This window comes from Pagrus major, chromosome 20 (assembly GCF_040436345.1).
Source record: "Pagrus major chromosome 20, Pma_NU_1.0".
NCBI lineage: Eukaryota > Metazoa > Chordata > Actinopteri > Spariformes > Sparidae > Pagrus > Pagrus major.
In genome coordinates this window covers 12,744,371-12,770,045 of record NC_133234.1, presented here as the reverse complement: position 1 = coordinate 12,770,045, position 25,675 = coordinate 12,744,371, and the positions used below count along the sequence as shown (strand labels likewise).

Sequence of the window (25,675 nt, the reverse complement as noted above, 5' to 3'; positions counted from 1 at the left end):
CGATGTTAAAAAATGACTCTTTGGTCCTTTTTTTGACATCCTAACAACCATGACTTCAAAAGAAAGCGGGAATGAAAGAAACATTATTAAATAAGTTGAAAACCAGCATTTCTCTGCTATAAAACCCAGCATCACAAAGCATTTTTATGGTGTATTTAAAGTCCCCCTCCACTCAAAAATGTGTTCTGCTTATTGTTCCTCACTTGAATGTTTGACCTTCACGAGAAAGAGTTTGGCAATAAAGGTTTTTTTTCTCAGCTTCATCTGTTGAAGAAAGTTTTTGGTTGTCACCTTAAACCTGAGTTCAACACCAGGACGACTTTATGACATCACAACTCGGTTAGGAGCCAATCATGGTATAGTATGCAACTTAATTAAGGATAAAGTGGAAGCCTAATGCCTCCAGTGCAGAGACTGAGAATGGACTTTAGAGTGATGTATGATAGTTTCCGAGGGAGATTTAGGTATCCAGTAGCTTGACAACATGTGTAAAACATCAATATGATGATACAAAAAGGAAAAAAAAGAATAAAAACAAGAATATAAATAAACACACCGCAGTGACGTAATAGTCTATAACCAATGAAATGAACTACCACAGAGAGCTGTCATTATAATGGAGTTAGTGCAACTGTGTGCTGTAATTAAACTTTTAAATGAAAAAGATTTTTATATTTATGAAGTTTTTTAAGGAAATAAAGGAGAATTTTTATATCAGTAAATAAAACCATATGAGGTGCAAACTCTACTATTGTATGAAGGGTATTTCATAAAAAAAGTATCCCACATAAGGACATTTCTACCGGCCATATCTGTGTAAAGCTAACTGGACCTCACCTCATATTAATATAATTACTGGCCTGGCTGATGTCATGGCAACTGAAAATCAGTCACTTGTCCAGTGCAGATGAGAGTTGGTCAAAACACCAAGTTTGACACAATGTTTATTGAGGCAGTCTCTCCTCATCTTTTATAATAACCTAAAACAATACTCTGCAGCACAGTCACAAGATTGCACATGACTTCACTTAAAGCACCATTACAACCGTCTCAACATCCGCCTCACGATACACATATAACTTCTTATACACTTCAACCATTGTTGTGTGTTATACTATTTTCAGAAGAGGCCTCACAAACCCCTTCAGGATGAACTCCTTAACTCAGTTCCTTATGTTAATTTTCACAACAACAATAAATCTATTCATACCCTGCAACCACATGACTGTCACAAGATTTCACCCCACATACTTATTAATGTTGCATCTATATTTCTTAGGTTTCATACGCAAGAACAACATATCAAAATAATAAGGGACATTAGAGAATTTCCCTCACACTGATTACTTTATCCAAGATTTTTCTAATAATAACAATCAGTGCAGATTAAATAAATAAATCTAAAAATGCACTACCCCTGATGCAGCATGCACTGTGACTACAGTAACTACATTTATCAAATAAAGTAAAAAGTGCAATATTAACCTCTAAAATGCAGTGGAAAGTATCACTCAAGCAAAATACAAGTACTTCAAGATTGTATTTAAGTACAGCACCTGAGTAAATGTACCTGATTTTTTTATTTCTTAAAACATATCTGAAGAGTTTTTAAAATAACAATCTTTAGTCATAGAGCACATTTCAAGTTACAAAGTATTTACAATCAACAGACTCGCATCAGATTCAGTAATAACACTTTTAAGATAAAAAGAATCAAAATGAAAAAGAGCCTGAGCAGAATTAATTAAACAAACTAAGTATCTCCAAACTCATTTCTCATTAAGTCCATCAGTATCTATGCAGACATGTCAGACAATAGTGAATAGAAACTTGGTTTGTCGTTGCATACTGTTACTGTGTCTGCAGGTCAGACGTCCCTCCCCCTCCGCTCAGTGTGAGTGGTTTAAAGTTTCACTCCTCGGCCTCTGATTGGTCCATCAAGTTTTTCCGAGGGGGGATAAGTTCAGACTCTGCGTCCCCTGACGCACAGCAGTCCGGAGAAGTTCAGAGAGCAGAGGAGAGAGTTTAGCGGTGTTCTCTTATCTTAACGCGTCAGATAAGAGGATACACAGAGATATGGAGGTTATCTCAGATAGACTCACATTTGTTTTATAGAGGAGTTTTATCGCATCGGAGCTTTTGGAATTATCTATTATCTCTCTTTTTTTTTAAAATCGCATCACCCGCTGTCGAAAAATGTCTGCGTCTGGACTTTGGATTAACGCAATATGGATTTTACTTTTTGCCATTTTTCACGTGGCTTTTTCAAACTATTCTGAAGACCAGTGCAGCTGGAGAGGAAGGCAAGTGTCCATTCATGTGATCATGTGTCATCTGTGCTGTGCGTACTGAATGAAAAGATGCTTCACAAAAATGCCGCTCAGAGATGCCACAGGTGGCTCGTGTTGTTTTAGAGCCAGTGTCCGCTCTGTAAAGGACAGTGCTTGTTGGGATGCAACATGTTGAGACTTGCCATTAGCGATGCAATTAAAATGTTTCTCCTGCTCTGCTGCGATTGTCCCTGCGGGCTGTCTGCAGGAGGCATGGGGGGTCCAGACAGGCAGGAGACTGGAGGATTAACTCTGAAACTCGTTGGAAAAACATACAGTGCATGCATGCAGATAGTGAAGGATAGTTTCATTTTGAATATCCTGTTAAAACACCTGCAGAGGACTTTCATTTTTTTTTTTATAAGTTTGGCCCTAAAGATGCAATGATTGGCCCCTGTCTCTGCAAAAAGCTGCCAGTAGGCGGCGCCTTCTCTGAGTGTCCCGATCTACTAAAGTTTTACTAAAGCTGGATTTTAAAGTCTTTTTATGAAATTTTGTTTTGTACTCATCTCTTACCCTAAAAGTTTAGTTCAATCTGCCCATTAGAAGGGCTCACATTGGGTTCATCCATCCTGTAGATGTTTAAGGCATGCACCAGATTTTAAGCCCAAATTCTTGCCTGAAAAAATATTATATGAACCTTTAAATAACCTTGTCTTCCTCCCTTTTATTTCCTCCTCACAGTGGTTTGTCCCAGCAGCAGGGCAGCGTGGAGCAGATCTCCCTCCACTGCTCTGAGGGCACACTGGACTGGCTCTATCCCAAAGGGGCCCTGCGCCTCAGCCTGTCACCTCGCCTGCCCTCTGTGGCGGTGGGACCGGGCGGCAGCAGCTCGGGCCTCATCACGGCCTGCGTCAAGCCCTCGGAGCAGTTCCACGGAGCCCAGCTGTACCTGGAGAGAGACGGGGTCCTGGAGCTCCTGGTTGGGGACCGCCTGGAGTCCTCTCCACCGCCGAGGGTTCGCTGCTTCAGCCGTCTACCTGGGGAGAGGGTGGCTCTCTTCCTGCAGGCGACACCTCATCAGGACATCAGCAGGAGGATCGCATCCTTCCGCTATGAGCTGAGAGGGGACTGGACCGCCCGTCTGTCGCTGGACTCCAACCCCATCAGCAGTGAAGGTGAGTCAGTGAGAGGATGGAGGCGGCCATGTTGGTTTGAGTGTTGGAGTCTTTTACTTCAATTTGACATTTTTTTGTCATAAAATCGTGAACACAGGAATTAAGGAAGAACTTTTGGCCAGTTTTAAAGCTTAAAGGTGCACTATGTAATCAGAAGCGAAAGAAAAGAACAGCTTGTTTATTCAGTTATGGAAAAAATAAGTATTTATGAGTTTGTATTATTACCTCAGTAATATATTAAATATTAAAATTCTGAGTTTGAATTTCTACGTAGTGCCCCTTTAATTCTCAGCTCACTCTGTTTCTACCGGGATACAACAGTATCTGTATCTGTTGCTGTCCTTTCAATCACAAGAACTCTTTAATATAAACCACTAAACCGTGGTCGAACTTCTTTTTTCCCTTCCTGAAAAGTTTGGGAGATGCAACTTTCAACCCACTGCTGATGATATTATACACCGTAAAATCCGCCCTGTGGATGATTCATAATTCATACCAGGCCTCTGTGGGCTGCTTGGACTTTCCACAGCCTATGCAGAGTGCAGAGAGGAGGAAGTGGCCAAACTTTCCCCAGAGGCGTGCTGGTTAGGAGCAGGAGAGGGGGAGCCCAAGAGTAGGGAGGACGAGGAGGAGGAGGGGGGGGGCACAAAAGCACAGTATGTGGGGCTTTCTCCAGAGTCCAGAGCCCTTTGAATGGGTGCCGCATGAGTATTCTGGGATTACTGCCGTCGCCTAGGCGACAGGGAGGCCTCTGCCCAGCTGAGATGCTCTTCTCTTTTGTTGAGCTGCCTCTCTGTGGGGAGACTTGTCTGTAGGAGTATACACCCCCCTCCCTCCTACATCTCTCTCTCCCACACACACACACACTGATTAGGTTTGGAAGGGGGTTTGCTGCGGACTAGAGAGGAAGGAATCTCATTTATCAAGAGGTTTTCACTAAAGAGGAGAATGTGTGGGGTGGGCAAGGGGCCTCCAAAGAACCACAAGGAGAACTTTAAAAAATGCCAGGAGCCTTTTTTTTCTCTTTATTACCCACAGTTCAGTTAATGCAGATGGACCGCTTTGCTGGCTTGGTTTAAAATCCTGATACAAGTTTTAGAAAGTTGCCCTGTGATTTAATGTTTTCCAGTTTTTTCAGAAAAGTTGTCAAGCCTCAGCAGAAAGAAAGGGGAGTATTTTCTGAGAAGTGGGATTACGGTCCTTTAAAGCAAAATCTTTGAAGTCCACCCCCTTTCCCTGTCCTTGGCCCCTGTCTAGCAGGCTTTTGATGAGGTGTGACTGTAGACACCCTGAAAGGCTTTAAGGGGGGAAGTTTCATTCGGCCTTTAAATCGTCTGGGGTGGAAGAGCCTCGCACCTTAAAGCTCCACCGGTTCCCCTCCGTCAACTGTAAAAGTAGCAGCTGTCTGTTAGAACGCAGTGGTTGGTCTCTCCTTTTGTTGCCCGTCTTTGCACAGAGTTTTAGGTCCGGATTCACATCTCACATTCCTGTGCATGTGATCTGGAAATGAGGTCTTTGATTTCCAGAGGCTCAGTTAAAGTATTAGCATATAGGTGTTTTCGAACAGTTTAGAGAGTTACATGAGGTCACCAACTGACTCTGCCTCTCTTTTCTTCCCATTTCCTCCCCTTGTTGTCTCTCCAGATGCCTGCAGACCCTGCAACAACACTGAGATTCTGATGGCTGTTTGCACCAGTGACTTTGGTAAGTTTCCTTAAATAACAAGTTGGAGATAAAACCAGTAAAAAAAAACCACTCTAATTCATGTCTCAAGATTAAGACATTACACCAGCCAACAAATAGCTAAAAGTACTGGAACGTAATGACTTCTTGTACAAATCGTTTGTGTCGAATCAATTTAAAGTCAGAGCACCTCGGTGCCTCCAAATCCTCTCCTTTTAAAAGTGCAAAGGTTAAAGGTGAAACAGCAAATCTCTGCACCCCCAACCCACACATAGGAATCCCTAATGGAGGCACTGTAGTGGACTAATCCAAACACCACCCCCCTCAAGAAGAGGCAGTGGACTAATCTGCAGGCCCCTGATTGAGCTGTAATGGCACTGAGGAAAGTTCAGATGGCAACAAAAGTTAGAGGGATTAGTGAGCGGGCCAGAGGCCTTGTACGGATTTTACCATAACATGGTAGCCCCGTAAAGAGTTGCACCTCTAGCTAAAATAGGACGACATACAGCAAAACATTTTTAATATGCAATATGTAAGAATTTTAGTTGAAAACATTCAAAAATTGACAAAAATTAGTATCAGAATGTAAAGAAATATTATGTTATGGAGATATCTACTGAAATTAGCATGTAAACCAATCAGCATCTCGGTGCTCCAAGCTAATTGCACGGACCACTAGCTGAACGGCTAACTGAGCTATATAAGCTAACAAAATTCAAGTTAATAATTGTAAAATAATCTCAGAAGTTAACCTGAATGTCCTGTTTATCCACAGTCGTTCGAGGTAACATCCGATCAGTGGTGGAAGACGACAACCTCCGCGCAGCGGTGATCAAGGTCAGCGCCACCCGGGTGTTTCGTCAGAAGTACGCCCTGTTCACCGGCAACAGTCGCGTGGCCAGTCGTGGTGAGGTCAGAACTCTGCTGCAGTGTGGCGTCAAACCGGGGCCAGGCAGCTTCCTCTTCACCGGCCGGGTCCACTTCGGGGAGGCCTGGTTGGGCTGCGCTCCCCGCTACAAGGACTTCCAGCGGGCGTACACTATAGCCAAAGCAGCCCAGCAGATACCCTGCGAACTGCCTGTAGACTGAGCTACAAACTCTGCAGCAGCTTGTCTACCGCTCAGAGTCGAGTCCGTACTGAAAGCCAGGCCAAACTCAGCCCATGTTTCGGAAGAAGCCACAGTGTGTAACTGTTGGCCGATGTAGCCAGGGTGCCATCGACGGATATCGTCTTCCCAAAGGACTGAGGAGTGAAATGGACTTCTCCCAACTCCATTTCAGTGCAATATGCAGTCACCGGGTCAGAAAGAACCAGGTGGAGTTGTGACACGAGGGACGTGGTTGAAATGTTAATAAGCATTTGGCATTGGACAGGTTATACAAACGGTGATGCCATTATGCTGGTTCAGAGAAAATCTATTGAAAAGCTTTCCATTTGGGATAAATAAAGTGAAGCCATTAATTCAGGCCTATTGAGAGTCACTGCGAGGAAACTCAGGAAAATTTATTAAAAGTTCTATCGAAAGCTTACCGCCTATTAGTGGAATCCCACCGAGGATACACTTCAGGCACCTTTTGGCCACAGGAAAGTGATGTTTTGCTGGCTGTACAGGGGTCATCCTCAGTGTTACTATTATTAAGGAGATTATTAATAAAAAGTCCTCACAAAAGGTGATGTTAAAAAAATATATATTTGCACTGATAAAGGAAAGGGAATGATCTGGAAAGTGTGATGCTGCAAGCACTGAAAACCAAATAAAAAGCAACTATATGTAGCATAGTGGAGCAATTGAGAATTTAATATATGTACAGATAATGTGAGCACGTACAGTAGAAACACAAATCTGAGGTTACCTGAGCAGGTTTCACAGCTCAAACTAGTGCTGAGAGCACTTTCACATTTTAGCCAACTCTGAGATTTTTTTGCTTCTGTAAGGAGATGCAGGCTTTTAGGCATTTTTTCTTTTTTAAGGTGTACGATGCAAAATTGTAATTTTAATTGGACTTTAAAGATAATTATTTAAAAGATTGTGTCGGGGTGGATTGCCAAAGCAGTTCTAAGTTTTGTTGTTGTCGTATTATTATCACACACAAGAAGAAGATCAAACCAAGAAGCTATTTTATGATGTGTTATACAAGATATTCACCTGTATATACTCAGCAATGTTCATACAACTGGTGACAACAGCCACTCAGAACTGAAGTCCAGTGTTATTATATGATATAAAGTCTTCTAACCAGCTTTTGGTGGAAAAACAAGCTATCAAACTGGACTTGGCTAGCTCAAGAGCAACACAACATATGCATTTAATGTGTAAAATTCTGTTCTGATGTGCACTATATCAACAAGCGGAGGGGGTTTATACCAAATTGCCGTGATGTGCTGAAGCGGTATGTCTTAAATGCTTACACTGCCATTTTGCTGTTTGTTATTTTTTATATGTGAAATCGTGTCAGCGTCAATGTGAATGTAAATATGTTAATAAGAAATTCTAGAAAGAGGAAAAAAGTCTGTGGAAAAAACAACAATGTGTCAGTATTGTGGATTATTTTTATGTTTGTCTGTGTTATTAAAATACACTGTGAGAAAAACACCCCTTGATGTTTTTGGATGTATTTATTTTCTCATGTTCTCACTTTGAACTCATTCTCTGGTCATTTCATGCTCCACAAACATAAAGCAGTTGCATCAATAATTTATGAGCACTATCGCCGTTTAACCCACCTTATAGCATTTGGGTCCAAAGGTTTCTAGCATGGTAAACTTTTCTCAGACATAAGTCACTTCAAGTGCCCATGAATCAGATCCCTGAAAGCTCTGAACAAATGGCAGGCCTGAGCGAGCGAGGGGCCTAAAAGGCGGAGAGATTTAGGGAGTGTTTAGGACCCTGAGGTTGTTTGGACGGGGAAAGTAGGTAGAAAACAGAGGTTGGAATTCTGTTGTCCTCGGCCTCCCATTTTCAGGATTCAGGAAGCAATAAATTGCTATTAAGGGAGCGGCGTGGCAGACTCGGCTGAGCTGAGGTGCCACACAGTCGCTCCCTTCATCCTGAGCACGAGGACACAATCAAACCAAACCTCTTTTCCACTTAGACCTTCAGCCTGGAGCCAAAGTTCGTTTTCTACCTCTACTTAGATTTGATCTACAGCAGCACAGAGCATATCTGTTACCTGGCATGGCTGATGGCAGTAAATTTTGGGGGAGCTGCATGGTAGATAACACAGAATCACCCATATTACTGAACCTCTATGATAAATTTGCCACCTGTTTCTCCTCTTGGCAAAATTCTGCAGAAACATGCATTGCACACACCTCAGTAAAATCTCAGATTTACTACACGCAGTAAATCCGGTTGAATAACAGCAGCTGGGGGAATTAACATGGTGTTTATGTCGAATGGAGAAAAAAAAAATCACAAAAGCTCGACATGCCTCCCGTGTCTGGGGAGCTATCTCCCATAGAAACCCTGACACTGGTTTGCCACTGCATCAGTAGTTCATGTGAGTGAACCTCCAACCTCCCCAGCTATTTACTGCCTCAGTGCACCTTTAAAACATCCCGTAGCTGGGGGCCCCGAGCTGCACGGCCCCGCACACAAACACACACACTCCCCTACCCCCTCCCCTCCAGTCCATCTGAGGTTACTGCTGCAGGCCTGATAAGCCAAAACAAAGAGCACTCAAATTAAACTCCCTCAACTAATACATCATGTGACATTCTGACAAAGCTCAACTTCCTGCATTGTTGTCACTTCTTTGTGACCCCGGCTTGAGCACCCTAAAACTGCAGTATTCATGTCCAGTGTTGTAAAAAGTACCCAAAAGACATACTTCAGTAAAATTAAAGATTTTGTGTTAAAATATTACTTTGGTAAAAGTGAATTTAAAATAATCAGTAACATAAGTAATCTAATAAATGTAGTAGAGTAAAAAGTACAACATTTGCCTCCAAATGTAGTGGAGTGGAAGTATGAAGTGGCAAAAAAATTTTAATACTCAAGTACAAGTACCTCTTAGTTGTATTTAAGGATAGTACCTGAGTAAGTGTGAGTAGTTACATTCCATCACTGGTTATGTCAGTGTAGCCAGAATGACACAGTGGCACAGTGTTGTTCTGTACTTGCTAAATACCAGATTTTGCCCATGGAAAAGGAGTATTCAGACCCTTAACTCAAGTAAAAGTATCATTACCACACTATGAATGTACTCCACTAAAAGCCCTGCATTCAAAAAGAGTAATAGTGCGTAGGTATTACATCAGCAAAATGTTCTTTAACCAGTCCGATTGTTTTCATCTAACTTATGATTATATTGTACACACACTCCTTTGATGCTGAGGGATTTCCACTTATTTTGCAGAATGCTGCAGACACACAATAAACCTTCCTTCACCCCCCTCCTCTCTTTATTCTGTCCTGTTGTGCGGCTACTGAGGTGAGGTATGGACACGCCAGGGCGGGAAGCACTTAGGAAAGGGGAATCCAAAGCAACGGGAGAGAGTTGTTGGGTGTGGACTTCCGTCGGCCCCTGGGGGAATCTGAGGAAAGTGGCCGGAGACAAAGCTCCAGAGATGAGAGCAAAGACAGGGGGCAAAGTGCTCCTGGACACTCCCTTACAGTCCAGCACAACAACACTCCACCCAGCACATAGGTCCTGTGTTTCCAGAAGAAAATCACCCTGTTATCCAGCTATATAAAAGTCAGCCAAGGAAATTCTAAACCCAGATATAGTACTTATCTACATGTATTCATTGTGGTTTTCCTGTGTTGGGGTTTTTTCCCTAAATATTGCACTTCCTTATCCTTAGAAACAGCTTTTAACACAGTCTCACCACAAGGTCGGATACAGCTCCGGAGCTTTTAATCATGTCTCAAGAAATTCCTCAGTGAATGGCATTTGCACAGATGTCACAGAATTGAGGATGCTCCCATTTTTAACTTTCCAAGGTCAATAATCTCCAGGCAATGAAGATGTTGCAGTAAATTGGTGTGTTTGTCCATCTCCTTAAAAATAAATACATTTTACTTTGTTTGACAATGTAAAATACCATCTGCAGAATTGCAAAAACTTACATTTTCACTCTATCTGTATGACTTTACAGAATCATTTGCCACCACCAACAGCTGGTTAGGTAATTATCTTAATATAACCAATGTAAACTCACCATGATATCACCCATTGGATTGTGGACTACAGTTCTGAAGCCGTTTGGCATGACAGCTGTCACCATTTCGGTTCCTCTGGGCCTTAGGGCCCGTACACACTACACCGACATCTAAAGAACTAGCAAAAAAAAAATGCAGTATAACACACCACAAAGACTATATCTGACTGCCAACTAGCTCATATGCTCTGCGCTTGCTGCAGAGGAAGTAACTCTCCTTACCACCAGATGGCGGTAGTCTGTAATTATCATTCAAAAAGGATGACCGAATGACTTAGGACTGGAGACGTACAAACCGTTATGACAAAGCAGCATTTGTCGACTATTTTTCACGCCACTCTCGTTAATATAGCCACTTCTAATCGAGAACATGTCCGATAAAAAGCAAATGTCACTGGTGTAGAGGTGGAGCTGGGAGGATATCCTGATTGGATCTGACTGGAAATACGAGAACACACCACGGTAGCGACTTGTAAATCCCATGCCCTGCTTTTTTTTATTATAAATTGGACGAGTATTTACAAATTGAACAGCGTGCTGTATTGAAAAAGACGTGAAACTATCGATAAACTCATTAGGAATCTTTTTACTGAGGTGATAAATCAAGTGAGAGGTAGGGTCATTTTCTCATAACCTTCACAATCGTACCCCTTTTTGAAACCAGTGTAGTTGTCCCCTGCTGGCCATTAGAAAGAATGCAAGTTTAAGACTGCTCTGCATTGGCTCTGTCCATATACTTGGAAATCTTATACAGAAAATCACAGTCAAATCAGACATACGTACTGTACATGTGACACAATGGTTACTGTTGGGTTAGGGTCAAATCTGAATCCATCTTCTCTCACCTTTCTGTTGTGTAACAGCGGGAATATCAGTTAGCTATCTTCAGTTTCATAAAAAGCTACCAATACCCTCTAGCAGAGGTAATCTACTAATTCCTTTTCATTCCTGGTCTCTAGCCTGATCTCTCTCAGTACGTAATAGACTTTCTCACACTTTATCCTTCACCTGCATCTCTTTCTGGTGCACCCGTCTTTTCCATCGGTACATCGTCTAATCTTTCCCACAGCTTGGTGCACAGCTGCTGGCTGCTGTGTTGCTGTGGCTCCAAAACAGTGGTTGCGATGCTCTGACACGCACTTGATAGAATCTGTCTCCTTGTGCCAAAAGACACTTGAGGTTTCTAAATGACTAAATCTCTGTAGCCCTCTGTGGCTTTCCTTTTCCAGTGATTCACTCTTGTTCCTCAGTGGCAGTTGAGACAGAGAATGGTGTTCAGTATTTCAACTGCCCCTCAAATACTTCTAGAGGAGACGCAACAATCCTTCAGGGCATTTTTTCCGATCAAGCATGAGACTGTATGACTGTATGGCTGTATACTCAGAACAGCACGCTCAAACAGGATTTTGCATCACCACTTACAGGACATCTTTTGAAAGTTTACTTAACAAGAAAATTGGCCAAAATTGATGTGGCTGTGATCAGACACCCAGCCTGTGATTTCCAGTCCTTGTAGAAAGACTTTTTTAAAAATATATAAAAACATGTTAATGCCATTTGTGTATATCTACATGTATATTATATTCTTGTCTCATCGTTTTAAGCTTGGTGTTGGTAAGAGACTAACGTCTTTATCCAAGCTGTGTCTGATCGCACATAGGAGAGGTTTAACTTCAGGGCTTTCTGCCAGAAAGTCACGTGATGTAGTATAAAGAGTGACAAGGTCTAAGTTGTGAGGAGGTTGTGGATGTATGATTGAGTCAAGAACAGAACAATCACCCAATAGACTGGGGTTTATGTCCCATATGAGTCACTGTTCACTTATTATCTCTAGACTTATTATTTTAATCTGGTAATAGACAACTTATTTGCCTTTACTTACCATTCTAAAGTAATTGTGAGTAAAAGCTGTAGAAAATGACACCATCTGCATACAGATCAGTTCCCTATAAACATCGCTTTCACTGTGCTATTCGGCCCAGGTAATGATGGAACAACTGGAATAACTGTGGAAACTACACTGCAAAAGACTGCGAAGAGGGAGAGTGATAGAAACTGAGGTAAAACAAGTGGAATGGACAGGCATTCACTCAATGGAAAGCGATGTGTTTCCTGTGACTAGCTGGATTCAAGACGGTTTAAAACCGACATTCTTTCTACCAGATCAGTAAGTAACAAAACCTACTGTTGTAGTGTTTTACTATGCCTTCACAGCACTGAGATTGGGACTCCCAGGTCAAATTGGGCTTCTTTTTTGGTTTGGTTTTTGGCTTTGAACAGCAACCAGGCTGCTAACGCTGTGTTTGCGACAGTTGTGCCAACAATAATACCTCGGGAACATTGGGAGGGGGGAAAGTTGAAAAGTTGTCTATTTCTGCTTTAAGTTTTAATGTGGAATAAAGCTGCTGAATGCACACTGTGTACATAAACTTTAACTGAGTAAGCCTGTTCGTGGTAACATAACTTAATTGGATGGACATCCAGCGGACAGACAGTATTGTTATCACAACTTTCAATTTGGAAATACCTATGAACTGTTTCGATTGGACTTTCAAAGATTGGTCATTAAACATCTCAGTGTTTGCTGGGAAGTGATTAACAACAGCTGTGGATTTCATCAGGCTTTATTTTCCACATAAACTAATTATGTTGGCATACTGGTAATCCAACCCACCGCAACCAGACATTACGCCAAGTGGTCTGTCCGCCTCCCTCTGTGACTCAGTGGCTGTACATCCTGCTGCCCCTCCGTCAGCTCAGCACCAGCTGACAGTGAGCCCGAAGTCCATGACCACACTTTGGCATCCCAGATTCCCAGCTGACAACTTCTGGTTCCCATAACACCCTTGCACAGCTGGGAGCGATGATTCCCAAATGGAAACTGTGAATGTTCACGTCTGAGAACATGCTAACTCGCTATGCACGTCTTATTATCAGGCCAGGAAAAAATGCAAGCGGTAACCAATCAACAGGCACCATGACCTGCCTCTATTTTGATGGCGTATGAGTGCAATCATTTTTATCAGGCACTGGCTCATGTTGGTCTTTCTGTCGAGGCACTTTTCAAAAACTGATGGGCAGCCTCTATTCACCGAGCAGAGTGAGGGTAGGGGAGAATAATGTGGTCAGCTTTAAAGTAGAGTGGGCAGTTTGGGTGGGTTGAGAGGTCAAAGCCGAATGGAGAACAAGTGTATAGCGGTGCAAGAGCATGTTTATCTGGCCATGTTATCCCTCTGAAGTACTGAAGGGAGGAGAGCGAGGAGCCCCCTTTGTTCCTCAAGAGCCTGCAGATGGCTGTAATCCCTTCCAAAATGCGCACTGAAAATCAATCAAGACAGGGTGGACATGGTGTATGAGTGTGGAGGCGGGCGACACTTTTCTCAGGGAGGGGGTCCCGCAAAGAAACACAAGTTGGGTCAAACAAGCGTCTTTGGTGCTTTCCCGCCAAAAAAAAGTATTGTAAGGAAAGACAGAGGGAATGAATTGCGACCCCCTCCAACGAAGGCCCGCTCGCTACTCCTCCGTTTGAGCTGAACACAGCTGCCATCCCCTCGCCGTATCCTGGGGCTGACATCGCCTGCAGGGGGTACAACCACAAAAAGCTCCAAACACTGACATCATACTCTAAGAAGGCCACTTGGAGACATTCACTGTGGCAGGATAAGGAAACAGGCTCACATGGCAGAAGAAGAGAGAAGACGCACACAATGACAATGCTGACCAACATGCTGATGTTTAGCAGGTATAATGTTTATCAAATTAACCATTGTAGTTTAGCATATTAGCAGGCTAACGTGCTAATTATCATTGAACTCAAAGTGCATCTACGGCTGATTGAAAAGTGATTTGTTCTGTAGGTATTTGGTGGTAAATCAAGGTATTGGATTAATATAAATTTTGATAGTAGCGCTGAATTTACCAAATTTACTATGATGTAACGTGAGGGGGACATGAATCATCAAAATAGTTGTAGAGCAACTCATTAAAAAACAAAAATGTGAACCTCAAGATGGCGCTAGAGGAAAGGTCAGGTGATTACCAAAGCCAATAGGATTCCTCGGCAGTGAACACATGAATGTCTGGGTAAAATCGTTCCCTATCCATCACGTAGATGGTGAGATGTTCCACTGGAAGTAAAAACTTAGATCTGCAGGTAGCACTAGATGAAAAATCACCAAAGTCATGATGGTTCATCCTCTGGGCACCATGGTTACCTGTACAAATTCCATGGTAATGTGTCATATAGTCAAAAAATGTATTTAAAAGCAAAAAATATCAACCTCATGGTGGTGTTGGAGGAAATGGCAGGAGAACCCCAAAGTCAGTGGGGTTTAACCTTTGGAGACCATGAATGTCTGTGGAACCTTTCCAATAACTGATGAGATATTTTGGTTTAAACCAAAGTGGTGGACTGTGTTACAGACCAGCATTGCCATCCTCAGAGCTAGCTGCTACCATGGCTACAAACTTTTTTTTAAAGTATTAAATATCACATGATCATTTCCTGACGGTAACTTGCATGTCTCTACATTTCCTCATCTGTCAACAGAACTCTTTATTAAACAATGACACTTGAATTGTGTGTTGCTTCCTCATGGTGCTGACATCAGCCCTCTGGATACTAAACCCCGGCCTGAGAGTCGACTCATTACAAGGAAACACACCTGTGTACAGATAGGCTCTCCAAACCCCACCAATTAACCACCAGGATTACTGTTCTCTACCTAAACCTGTCTGATTGTCTACACAAAGGGGAGAAACCTCCCTAGCAGATCAGTTCAGTTCTTGTCCTGCTACCTGCCACCCACCTCTTTCTCCTCAGAGAAGTGGTGTTGAGTTACATCCTCTGAGACATATTGCACTGTGCCTATTGTTCAAATTGTTTATTAAGGAAAGAGGTAGGCAGGACGAAACTGCCACTCACAGTGGTTTTGTTATGTTACTAGTATCTCATTGCATTTTTCCTTCTGCAAAACGCAGCTTCGGGGAAGATTTGTCACCAGATATGGCTGCCGTGCAGCACTGTGAAACTTGTGAAAACTTAACGAGGATGATTCAATAGCAACTACCGGCTCTTTAGCTACTAAATGCTCTACTATGTTCACCAGCTTTCTCTATCTGTCGTTGTCCGGTCTTTCCTGTAGTCCCAATTAAAATATTTTAATAAATTATAAGTAAATAATAATCCACAAACTTAATATAAATAAATATTATCTAAATGTTATCTTGTACCATAAGCAAAACTGTTCACTGATATCTGATTGAATACCATCAAAAATCTTGAGAACAAAACTGTTCATGGCTAGACTGAACTAGTGGTAAGGGGATAAACATGTCTTCTTGCAATTTGGGTGAACTGACCGTTTAAAAATGTGCTTGTGATTTAGGTTTTTTTCTCTTTCTTTCTTGTAACATTAATGAAATGAAGCTTTAAAGTTACATACTTCTCACATGGTGCATTACAACTAAGTAATGTGAAGTAGCTGCTAAGAGCACTTTTCATGTTGTAATGAGTGTAGAGAAAAAGAAACAGAGAAACTTGTGAAGCCATTTATGCGCCAGACGTGCTGACAGTCGGGCGGCATGTTTATATTCCAACAAAGTGCACTCACACATTGTGCATCAGCCCAGCCGCTGTGGCCTGTCTGATGTGTCAGAAGCTCCCGAGCCTTGCTCTCCCTGCGCTCTACGCTCATTCCAGGGGAACATGTGCGCTGGAATTCTCCCCCAATTAAGACAGGGATTAGCCAGGTCCGCTGTGGGAACCGACCGAGTGTGGGAAAACAGAGGGTCTGTCCCTCTCTCCTTCCCTCATCGACACTCAGCCTCATTCTCACTCGCTCTTGTTCATGAAGCTGCCTCCCTCCCCTGTCCTTCTCACCCTTACTGTAACTCTTCCTCCTCCCTTTTCTCACCCTATATTCTGTCTTTCCTCAACATTTCTCATTTCAGACCTTTCAATTTGTCTCTTTGCAGCTCGTTCTGTGTAAGCCTCACTTCCAAAAATCCATTTCTCATTGTTTCCCCTCTCATCTTTTGTAATTATGCACACTGACCCCCTTTATTTTTTCGTCTTTTCATTCTTTTTTTTTTTACCCTCTTTCTTAGCCACCCAGAATCTCCATAGCTTTCAGTCCTAATTCTTCAAGGTTTTCTGAAGTGTACGGTTCTTCTGTGCTCCCCTCTCCTGCCCCTCCCTCCTCCCTCTTAATGCCTCTCCAGCCTTCATACTGAAAGCTTGTCTGGAGGGGAGCTGGGGACTCTTGCATGAATAGTCTGAGACTGTCAGACTGAAGGAGGGGGTCGAAAAGACAGCTCATCAGAAAAGAAAAGACAGGTGTCTAAGAAAATAGACAGTTACAGAGTTTATGCTGGCATTTTTGCATTAATTAGCCAAAGTCGACCATAAAAATAGAATTCAGCTCATCGTCTCATTGGTTTACTGCTCATAAAATCTGCAGCAACTTTAAAATTAACAATTTAGTATCATGGGAAAATTCAAGAAACAACCTATAAAACTTGAATAAGCATTAACTAAACATCCATAGGAACGGCCTGGTTGAACTTAATGCACACTTTTCTATTGTCACCACATCTCTTTCTCATGATCTTGCAATACTCTCACTATCACACTGGATTCCTTTCCCTGCATTCCTCGTACTCATTGTCACCTTTTCTTCCTCGTTCCCACTCTCCCTCTCCTTTCCTTGCGTTCCCATAAATCCCTTCCCTGTGCACTCCTCCACACAAGGCTTGTCCGTTCCAATTATGGCAGGGCCGTCCAGCCCCCGGCTCACACACTCTGCACACACAGGCCGCTCTCATTAAGCCTGTATCAATTAGGCATTAACCTCCTAAAACAAAGGGCCTCTTGACGAGCGGCCCATCGCAGGCCATGTGAGGTACTTCCTCTGTATCGCTCCACCCTGCTTCCCATCCTCAGAACGACACATTCATCCAACCCCTTTCCCACTGTGTTGGCCACAGAACAAATCTGGGCCTGGAGCATCACCTAAACAGAACAGAGTAGAGAAAGTGAACAAGCATCACGGAGTTTACTCACAGTTGTAAAGTTGATGAGGTCAGGGTTTTGCAGGACGATGACTGAACATATAGCAGAATGCTAATGTCTTTAGTACCCTCGTTAAACCTATTTTTGTAATGAGAACAAAGTATTATTACTTTTTTTGGTCTTTTACTGTGTTATCAGACAAGAATAACACTGTATTGTGTAGGTGAAAGTTTTCAATTCCCAAATGATTAACACAAAACATTAGTTTGGATTTAAAAAATGACATGCAGTTATTTTATTTTAGGTGACAAAAACAGATATCAGGTTTTGCAACAGACCAAAAGGACAGAAAATAAGGAAAATAAATAGTTTTTACATACAGATCACAAGAAAATTCCAAGCAACTCTCTTTTTAAAAATGTAAATGCCATCACTGTCGTGGCACGGCCATTAAAACAAATGTTTCAACATCAAGCCTTTGTCAGGGAGTTTTATGTCAACATGTACACATCCTTACATTTCTAATAAATAATCTTTGCTGCGATGAAAGCCTGACATGAACGCATACATGGGAAGCTTATGTAAAAATGACATGATATATAATATAACATGACATGAAACTGTTAAGAAACATTTTGATAGTTGAGGTGGAGATCCGCGCAATATTACAGAATATATTGCAATACAGCTCAAATTAAAGTGATAGTTTGGGTCTTCTGATGTGGGGTTGTGAGAGGTACTTATTACTAGTCAGTGTATTAACCGCAGTAGATGACCGTCAGCTCTCCCCCTGTGTTGAGAAGCAGCGTGTAGCATCAACAGGGAAGCAGGGCATTGTACTGACATATATTTAGGTGCAGACTGCATTATACTGAAGGTCAAAGTCAATAAATGGCAATTTCACAGTAACATTGCAATATGATACAGAACTCTAATTTATACAGCATTCTTTCTCATGAAATATGGCTGTATAAATAGTAAATACTAAATAACAGAAGTAATGATCATATTTATGTTTTCAATTTTAGCTATTAGAGGGTCAGTTGCAAACTGATGCGTGACTTATGTAATGGTAGAAGATGGCACTTATATTGAACTATGCATCAATGTTTAACCTTTTACTAATTATTAATTTAATTTTTCGGACGTAACCGCAATATCAATGAAAGAGAGGAAATCCATATCGAGACAAGCAGAAAAGAGTATGAAGCAGCTAGACGTCAACACACCCACTTGCTCATTGAGAATTCTCCGGACAGCAACATGCTCTATTCACACGTCAATGCTCAATGGGACTTTGTACAAGGGAGCTGGCAGGGTAAAGTCCTGGCCGACTAATTTAGACATTTACATTTACGCATACAGCTCCTCCAGGCAATGGACAATTTCAGGTTAGCTAGCAATGCACGTGTAAAAGAGACTTAAGTACAGTGCGTTTTATTCAAAACCCTGCAACTGAAGAATAAAAGTTTCCTCCACTTTCTGTGAGCTCGAATCTGAAAGATCATTTCAGTAAAATATGATCATGTCATTTTTTACCACTCAACTAGTCCTGCACATGAACTGATTCATCGTATGTAGGTTTCAGGGTTTGGGTGATAAATACCATTGATAAGTGACAGTGTTTATATTTTGTCTGACAAAAGTCATCGGGGAACTCACTTTTCTTTTCTTTTCTTGTTTTTTTTTTAATTAATTGGGTTTAATTTGTCAAATGCAACAATCTTTTGGTTCTTTCATTGAACTCTGAGCAGATATTAGAACGACCACACATGCTATCATTAACCACTCCTTTTTGGAGGACTTTTAAAAAAAATATTTACTTCAACATTTCAGCATGGTAGCAAAATCCTGATTTAAAACTTGTGTTGCCACATTTATAAGTCTCGTTGAATTTAATCAGACTATTAGATTAGATGCAAATTGTCAGTATTTGCATCACAATAGTGACCACATAGGTATTTAATAAAAAGTTGTTCACAGTCCAAGAAGTGAACTGTTCCAAAAACTTGGCACTTGGCCTTGGGGACCAGCTGTGGTGCACCCAACTTCAACTCCACTCTTTGCATTTGTGATGTTAAAATTTCTCCTACTTTTCTTGCTTTTTGTTTAAAGTACACTTCATTTGTACAAGTTTGCAAAGGTCTCTGCAGGCACATCATCCCTCTGTCTTTGTTGGCAGAGCAGCAAAGAACAACCTGGTTTTGATTTTCCCACAGATCTGCCGATGAGAGGAGTGGTCCCCGGCACCCAGCGCTTTGGCACAGTGACTATATTGGCACGGGCCCAAGCTGAGCACCCCCCACCCCTTTTCCCAGGGCCCTGGGAGTGTAATACATTACTAACAAAATCCCACTTCCCATTCCTCTCAAACTTTCACACCCCTGCTCCCCTCCTCCCACGGCTGGCATGCCCCCTGAAAAGAGGATTGGGGTGACATGCGTATGACTCTTTCCATCTCCTCTACTATTCCCATCATTCCCCAGAGTGTTTCAGCGTCAACATTTGCTCTTTTTTACATAAAACGTGCAATTCTTTTTTAACCAAACCTTTTTAAACCAAACATTTGAATTCATTCTAAAAGGAATTTCTCATTTTAAACCTATGTCAGCTATGACACTAATGAAAACTATGAAACCCAGCTACCAAACCGCGCTAGAAAAAAATGCAGACCCTTTCACTGTTAAAGGGATTTAAAGGGAATAGATGCCTATTCACACCGACACTAAGGTTATAAATATGAACCCTCATTCTGGAAAAAGCCTGGCTTGTTTGCGCCGCAGTTCTCAGCACGGCATTGATAGGGAAAGTATTCACGGGCGTGTACGTGTCTGGGTAACATGTAATGACATTATTCTCACCAGGGTGACCCCTCATTGTCACCGCGCTTTCTTCTCCCCAGCTCGTGAAATTGACATAAGCTTTACAAACATTCCAGGCATTTTTTTCTCAAGGCCGGTTTTCTTTGGGGGCCTTTCATGGAGAAAAAGAGCAGTATGAGCAGCACCACCTAGTGATGGCGTAAATGCACACCACACACACACGCTCAAAACAACACAGGTTTAAAATTAGTTTCCGCTTTAAAAGCCTTAATTTAAATAAAACAAGCTTACAAGCACAGATTCATGCATGATCACACTGAAAGGACTATGTTTTCATTTTCAGATTTAGTATTAGGTTTAAACTTAAAACTGTACTCTAAAATTACATTGTAATATTTGACTGGGCTTCAGATTTCGTGGCTTTCTTAATGGAGTGATGAATGAGCACTTTGGGAGCGCCCAGCCTCCTGTATCCCATGCAGTCTGCACAGATGTGAGATCTCCTCTTTATACCTGCAGGTAGTGGTAAAGCTCAATATAATGCCTTTCTGAAAGTGAATTTTATACGACTTACACATCAAGTGACTTCCTGACCTGCCCAGGTGCTTGTCGATATAGTCCTGCAACTCTAACACCTGCGCCTCTGCAACTGTTGCTCTGGTGATGAGGAGGGCACGCTCCTTCTCAAAGCTCACCTGTGTGACGGAAAATAGTATGTTTCTTTAAACAAAAGCTGAGGACGTAATTTGACAATGTGAATGTTCTGAATGTTATGGGAGAGCGTTTTGTTTACCAGTGTAGAGCCTGTGATCTCCCTCAGCTGTTTCCGTATGTCCGACCAGGATTCCTCGCATATCTGATCCAGTTTTGCCGGCCTGATAAAGTTACATATTTCATCATTTTTACGACACAATCCACAGCTGACTTCATTTGTCATTTGGTAAAATACAGAAATGACACTCACTCCTGATGGCTTACATTTTGAACAGGCATTTTGAGGAGAGCCACCTGGAACAGAAAAGTCGGGGTGAAGGTCTTCAATACAACATAAACAGAATCTGAGTTGCAAGATTTGGCTCCAAAAAAGTGAAAAACAGTTATTTATTTCATTATTTGAAGGTCAGGCTTTCATTCAGTTCAATTCTAAGGATTTTTTTCTTCCCGTTGAGGAGGAGGCACAACATTTAGCTAGAAATATATCTGCACACACATATCTAAAAAATGTTAAAGGAAGAGCTTGAAATGTTGGGAAATACATTTATTCACTTTCTTGACAAGAGTTAGATGAGAAGATGAATGTTTTAGCATTAGCTTAGCACAAACATGTTATGTTAACACTATATTTTGTTTGTTAAACTCGTGTACAAACAGAAATGTAAAAACAATGGAGTTACTGATCCCAAAAAGTAGAACAATATCTTTAAAAACACATCTTAAACATAAACTGCTGACAGTGCTGCACCAATCACTGTGACAAAAAGGTTGGCAGCAAATCGCCCATCCATCAGTGTTGCTACATGATCTTCAGTCCACCTCTGCAGCCGTAAAGTTTTCTGTTGCCTCAGGACACAAACTTTGAAGCCATTATTCCAGCTCACTGCTCACAAAGCAAACACTGTTTGGCTTTAAAAGGGAAGTATGGACACAAAGAAGAATCCCAACAGACATAATACAAACATGCACCAGACAAAACAAAAGCAGATCAATCTACTTCAAAGCAGCCATCTTTCTTCGGCGCTACCTGCTCCCGGGCCGCCTCCAGCTGAGCTTCCAGCCTCGCCTTGTCCTGGCGAAGGTTCTGGAGCTCCTTCGCCGTTTCATCTCTGAGCTCAGTGGGCTCCAGGCTGAAATGGGCTTCTGGGGGTCCAGGGTCAAGACCGTTCTCTGGTTTGGCCAAGATCTGCTCCCTTTGAACCCTAAAGATCACAATGTAATGGTGTGGCCAGTTAACCATGATGGCTTAACAGGAATGTTGTGCTTGATGACAGTGCTGGTACCCTATCCCTCCAAGTTTTATCAAACACAATCAATGGAGTATGACGGTATGTCAGTGTGTCGTTCACTGTGCAGAATGTAAAGCCCACTGAGGCAATGTGATTGTGATTTGGGCTAGATAAATAAAATTGATATGATTTAATTTTGACTAACTCAAGTCTAAAGACACAGGAAGTCTCACCTGTACGCAATAAGGAGAGCATGATGAGTCATAGTGATCTTCTGGAGTCTCTTCTTATATGAACGAGCAGCAGAGGCGAGCTGTTCCTCCCTGACCCTGTAGGAGGAGCGAACATCCTGGAGCATGCTGTCCACAAACGCCCTCATCTTAGAAGTCTCTGAGGGGCCTTTACCTTCTCCAAGTCCATCAATGTACTCCTAAATGAAAGACATGCAGACTGAGGTTACAGCAGGGGTGGGTGTTGTGTTTGAGATACCTTACTGTTGGGCATGTGTGAGTGCTGCAACTCACAGCTATGTCCCGCAGATAGCACACAAGCCTTGCACGGTATTCCTCATTCAGCTCTTTGACTTGAAGCTGCAGCTTTGAGTTCTCTTGTTCTGCCTCCTTCACTTGGCTCTGAGAGCACATCAGGACCTTGGATAGATATAACACAAGCATGACTTGAATTTGCACACTGCTACTTAAAATCATTTGAACGTTAATTCAGAGGCTGAAAAACAGTGATCATTTGAGAGCTGTTCTGTAAATCAGTATACTCACCGCGCTCTGCTCTGATAGTTCCAGCTGGCTATTACGGATCGCTCTCTTGTTCTCCTGCTGCTCTTTACCCATTGCAACCCTGATGACCAAACACAGGCCCAACCACAATACAGCAGTGACCAAAATCCACAGACAGCCACATCACAAGGGCAAGCAAAGAGACCACATCACACACACAGCGAATGAAGCCACAGCACAGAACAAAAATCAAAGAGGGGACCACAGAGCAGATGCGTGTGGGATGAATACTGGGACATACATCCTAAAATGGCTCTGGCTGGAAATGAAAAGATAATCATGTTTCATCTTAATTAAGCCAGTGCACGAGTAAAGGACAAACATTCAGCGGGCCTCACACTTTCTCCTCCAGTTTCTCCTGCTGCTCCTCGTAGCTGTTCTTCATTTTCTCCAGCATGTCTTTGATCTCATCTTGGTTTCCAAGTAGCTATGTGAGAGCATAGTGAGGTACCATAACTGTAGTTAGTTTACTGATGCCCATAAAACATATATATTACATACACTAATCCCCACAATGAGATACATGTGTTGTACAAATATACTTACAGTTTTTTCCAAAGTTTTTTGCTCCTTGTCCAACGCTGCCAGATCCTCAAGCTGTTGATACAGTGATGTTATCAAAGTGTAACCAGCATTTAAAATAAATAATGGCAAGGATGATATTTCAAATTGGAAATTTAGCTTAAACTAAATTAAATGGTTTTATAAATAAAACCTTTTATTGCCTCCAAAAAAGCTTTCAATTTCTTGCGCACCCAGGATTGTCAGTGAGCATAACAGAAAATTATGTGTGAAATGTTAGTCTTTGTGCACCCAAAGGTGCAGTAAATCATGTGGCATGTACTGTTTGGAGAAATACGGTCCTCATGAGACACATTTTGTTTTATACATGGACAAGGACATGTTTTGCTTATGTTGGATCTGCTGTAACATTTTTCTTTTAGATATCTGAGATTTATTTATATGTGTGTTTCAGTTCAGTTCAGTTCAGTTAGCTGCAAGGTCATTTACATCTGTAGTCCCTGGGCAGAAGACAGAGATAACAAAGATGTTATACCTTTGTTGAGATAATTAACATTATAGTATGAAATCAATGTCTACAACGGCAAAATGAACAATCTTAACGACAAGATTTCGCAACATTAAAACACTACAACGATAACAACCAGTTTTGAGTAGATAAAAGGCTAAACCAAAATCAGTGAAGCTGCAGCACTTTCTTATATAACTTGGAACTGAATTCCAAAGATTTGCTGCTCAAACTGCGGGGGCTGATTTGCCGAACTCAAAAGATCTGTGCTGTGTTACACAGTCCTCCCTGTTGGTCTTCCTAGATGGGACTAACTTGATCTACGTTTAATTTGCCAACAAAACTCATTTTGGTGTTGGCAACTTCTTTAAAATACCACTATTACTAACACTACTTCAAAATCCTCCAAAAGTTTCAGGAACTACTGAGACACAAGAACTTAACTCACTGAACACTGAAGATGAATAAATACACCGTCTCACCTTGACTCTATCGAACGACATGCGGCTGATCAGGGCCCGCACCCTGTCCAGCTCACCCTGCAGGCCCTGGGTGGTTGACCTCACACTCTGCTGCTGCTCCGCTAGCTGCCCACGGAGGGCATCCTGAGCCTTGGCCAGTGCCAGCAGCTCAGCACCCAGCTCCTCACTCTGGGCCAGCTCTTTATCACGGGCCTCAGCCAGAGCTCGGTAGTTCTTCTTCAGTGTGGCATTCTCCTCTGTCAGGGCTCGGCCGCTCTTCTCTCCTGCTTTCAGAAGAGCCTCAGCTGACTGGAGTTCCCTCAGTATCTTGTCTCGCTGCATCTCCAGCTCAGTTATTACGCCGTCTTGGTTCAATATCTAACAATTGGAAAGACAGTGTAGCGCACACACTGTATACTCAGATAAAGGAAGCGTTTTATTGGCATTTTATGTACCATCACTACCATTTTGATATTATTTCAAGCAAACCCTCACCTTATTTTTCAGCTCAAACATCTCTTCTTCAAACTGCTCTCTCATCTTATTTGTCTGAATTTTCTCTTCCACAAGTTCCTTAGATATCTGAAAGGAAAGTCAAGTCCCTGTGTTTCTATACTGGACAGATGTGTGGACTTAAGGCTCATGTATGCTCTATCTAATGAACTCTACCTTCAGTTTTTCCTCTTCACTCTGGACCAGCCTGCAGGACAGATCTGTGCTGGAGCTGGCCAACTGGCCCAGTCTGCTCTCCAGGTAGCCCACTTTGGTGAAGAGGCGTTCAGTTTTGTCACGCAGCTGCAACTTAAGTATCAGAAACACTGTTTAACAATGAGATGACAAAGATACATTGAATTATCTCCCATGTTGGCTCCCACATTGTAGACAACTTTGCTAACCACCTCTGAGTTTGTAGTTAGCTTACCTCATGTTCATTTCCCCTTTTCCTTTGAGCTAGCTAGCTTACCTCATGACCCAACCAACAACTACCTAGCCAAAACTGACCTTTTTCAGGAGTGAATAGTGTGTATAACTCTTGCCTGTAATGTTGACTATTATGTTTTACTCACATTTTCTTCTGTCAGAGCTTGAAGTCGCTGCTGAAGTTCATTTGAAGTTGGCTGGTGGTTTTGTGCATCCATCTTTATTCACTGCCAAGGCTAACTTTCCTAAATGAACGCTACTGTATCCACCAACAGTTTGTTGCCATGGCTGAACAACACAGATACAAGTGCTGTGGGCTTGTTGCTTTTGAGAGTATACTTTATTTTTTCCACCAAACACTATTGTTTATTCATTTAACAGCAGCACCATTAATGTA

The 25,675-nt window shown here is 42.0% G+C and overlaps 2 protein-coding genes across 2 annotated transcripts; one reads left to right on the top strand and one right to left on the bottom strand.

Moving 5' to 3' along the window:
• Positions 1–1,986: 1,986 nt before the first annotated feature.
• Positions 1,987–7,725, top strand: metrn (meteorin, glial cell differentiation regulator). The gene is made up of 4 exons (XM_073489736.1): positions 1,987–2,303; positions 3,015–3,448; positions 5,093–5,152; positions 5,907–7,725. The coding sequence occupies exons 1-4, from the start codon at positions 2,197–2,199 to the stop codon at positions 6,218–6,220; spliced, it is 915 nt and encodes a 304-aa protein (XP_073345837.1). The 5' UTR covers positions 1,987–2,196; the 3' UTR covers positions 6,221–7,725.
• Positions 7,726–16,897: 9,172 nt separating this feature from the next.
• On the bottom strand, positions 16,898–25,496 carry ccdc78 (coiled-coil domain containing 78). The gene is made up of 16 exons (XM_073490192.1): positions 25,425–25,496; positions 25,027–25,158; positions 24,853–24,939; positions 24,379–24,735; positions 23,413–23,463; positions 23,205–23,293; positions 22,849–22,927; positions 22,597–22,722; positions 22,306–22,502; positions 21,871–22,045; positions 21,094–21,137; positions 20,923–21,004; positions 20,724–20,824; positions 20,594–20,642; positions 17,202–17,307; positions 16,898–17,097 (listed from the first exon to the last, which is right to left on the bottom strand). Exons 1-16 carry the CDS (start codon positions 25,494–25,496, stop codon positions 16,898–16,900), a joined length of 1,947 nt encoding a protein of 648 aa, XP_073346293.1.
• Positions 25,497–25,675: the final 179 nt, after the last annotated feature.

What these genes read in the sequence shown, in the direction of transcription:
- metrn (XM_073489736.1), top strand. Translation starts at nt 2,197, where the DNA reads ATGTCTGCGTCTGGACTTTGGATTAACGCAATATGGATTTTACTTTTT. An exon ending in CAGTGCAGCTGGAGAGGAAG is followed by an intron (nt 2,304 to 3,014) that starts GCAAGTGTCCAT and finishes TCCTCCTCACAG; the next exon opens with TGGTTTGTCCCAGCAGCAGG. An exon ending in TGTTTGCACCAGTGACTTTG is followed by an intron (nt 5,153 to 5,906) that starts GTAAGTTTCCTT and finishes GTTTATCCACAG; the next exon opens with TCGTTCGAGGTAACATCCGA.
- ccdc78 (XM_073490192.1), bottom strand. Translation starts at nt 25,496, where the DNA reads ATGGATGCACAAAACCACCAGCCAACTTCAAATGAACTTCAGCAGCGA. An exon ending in AAAAAACTTTGGAAAAAACT is followed by an intron (nt 23,294 to 23,412) that starts GTAAGTATATTT and finishes GCTCTCACATAG; the next exon opens with CTACTTGGAAACCAAGATGA. An exon ending in GCTATCTGCGGGACATAGCT is followed by an intron (nt 22,503 to 22,596) that starts GTGAGTTGCAGC and finishes TCTTTCATTTAG; the next exon opens with GAGTACATTGATGGACTTGG.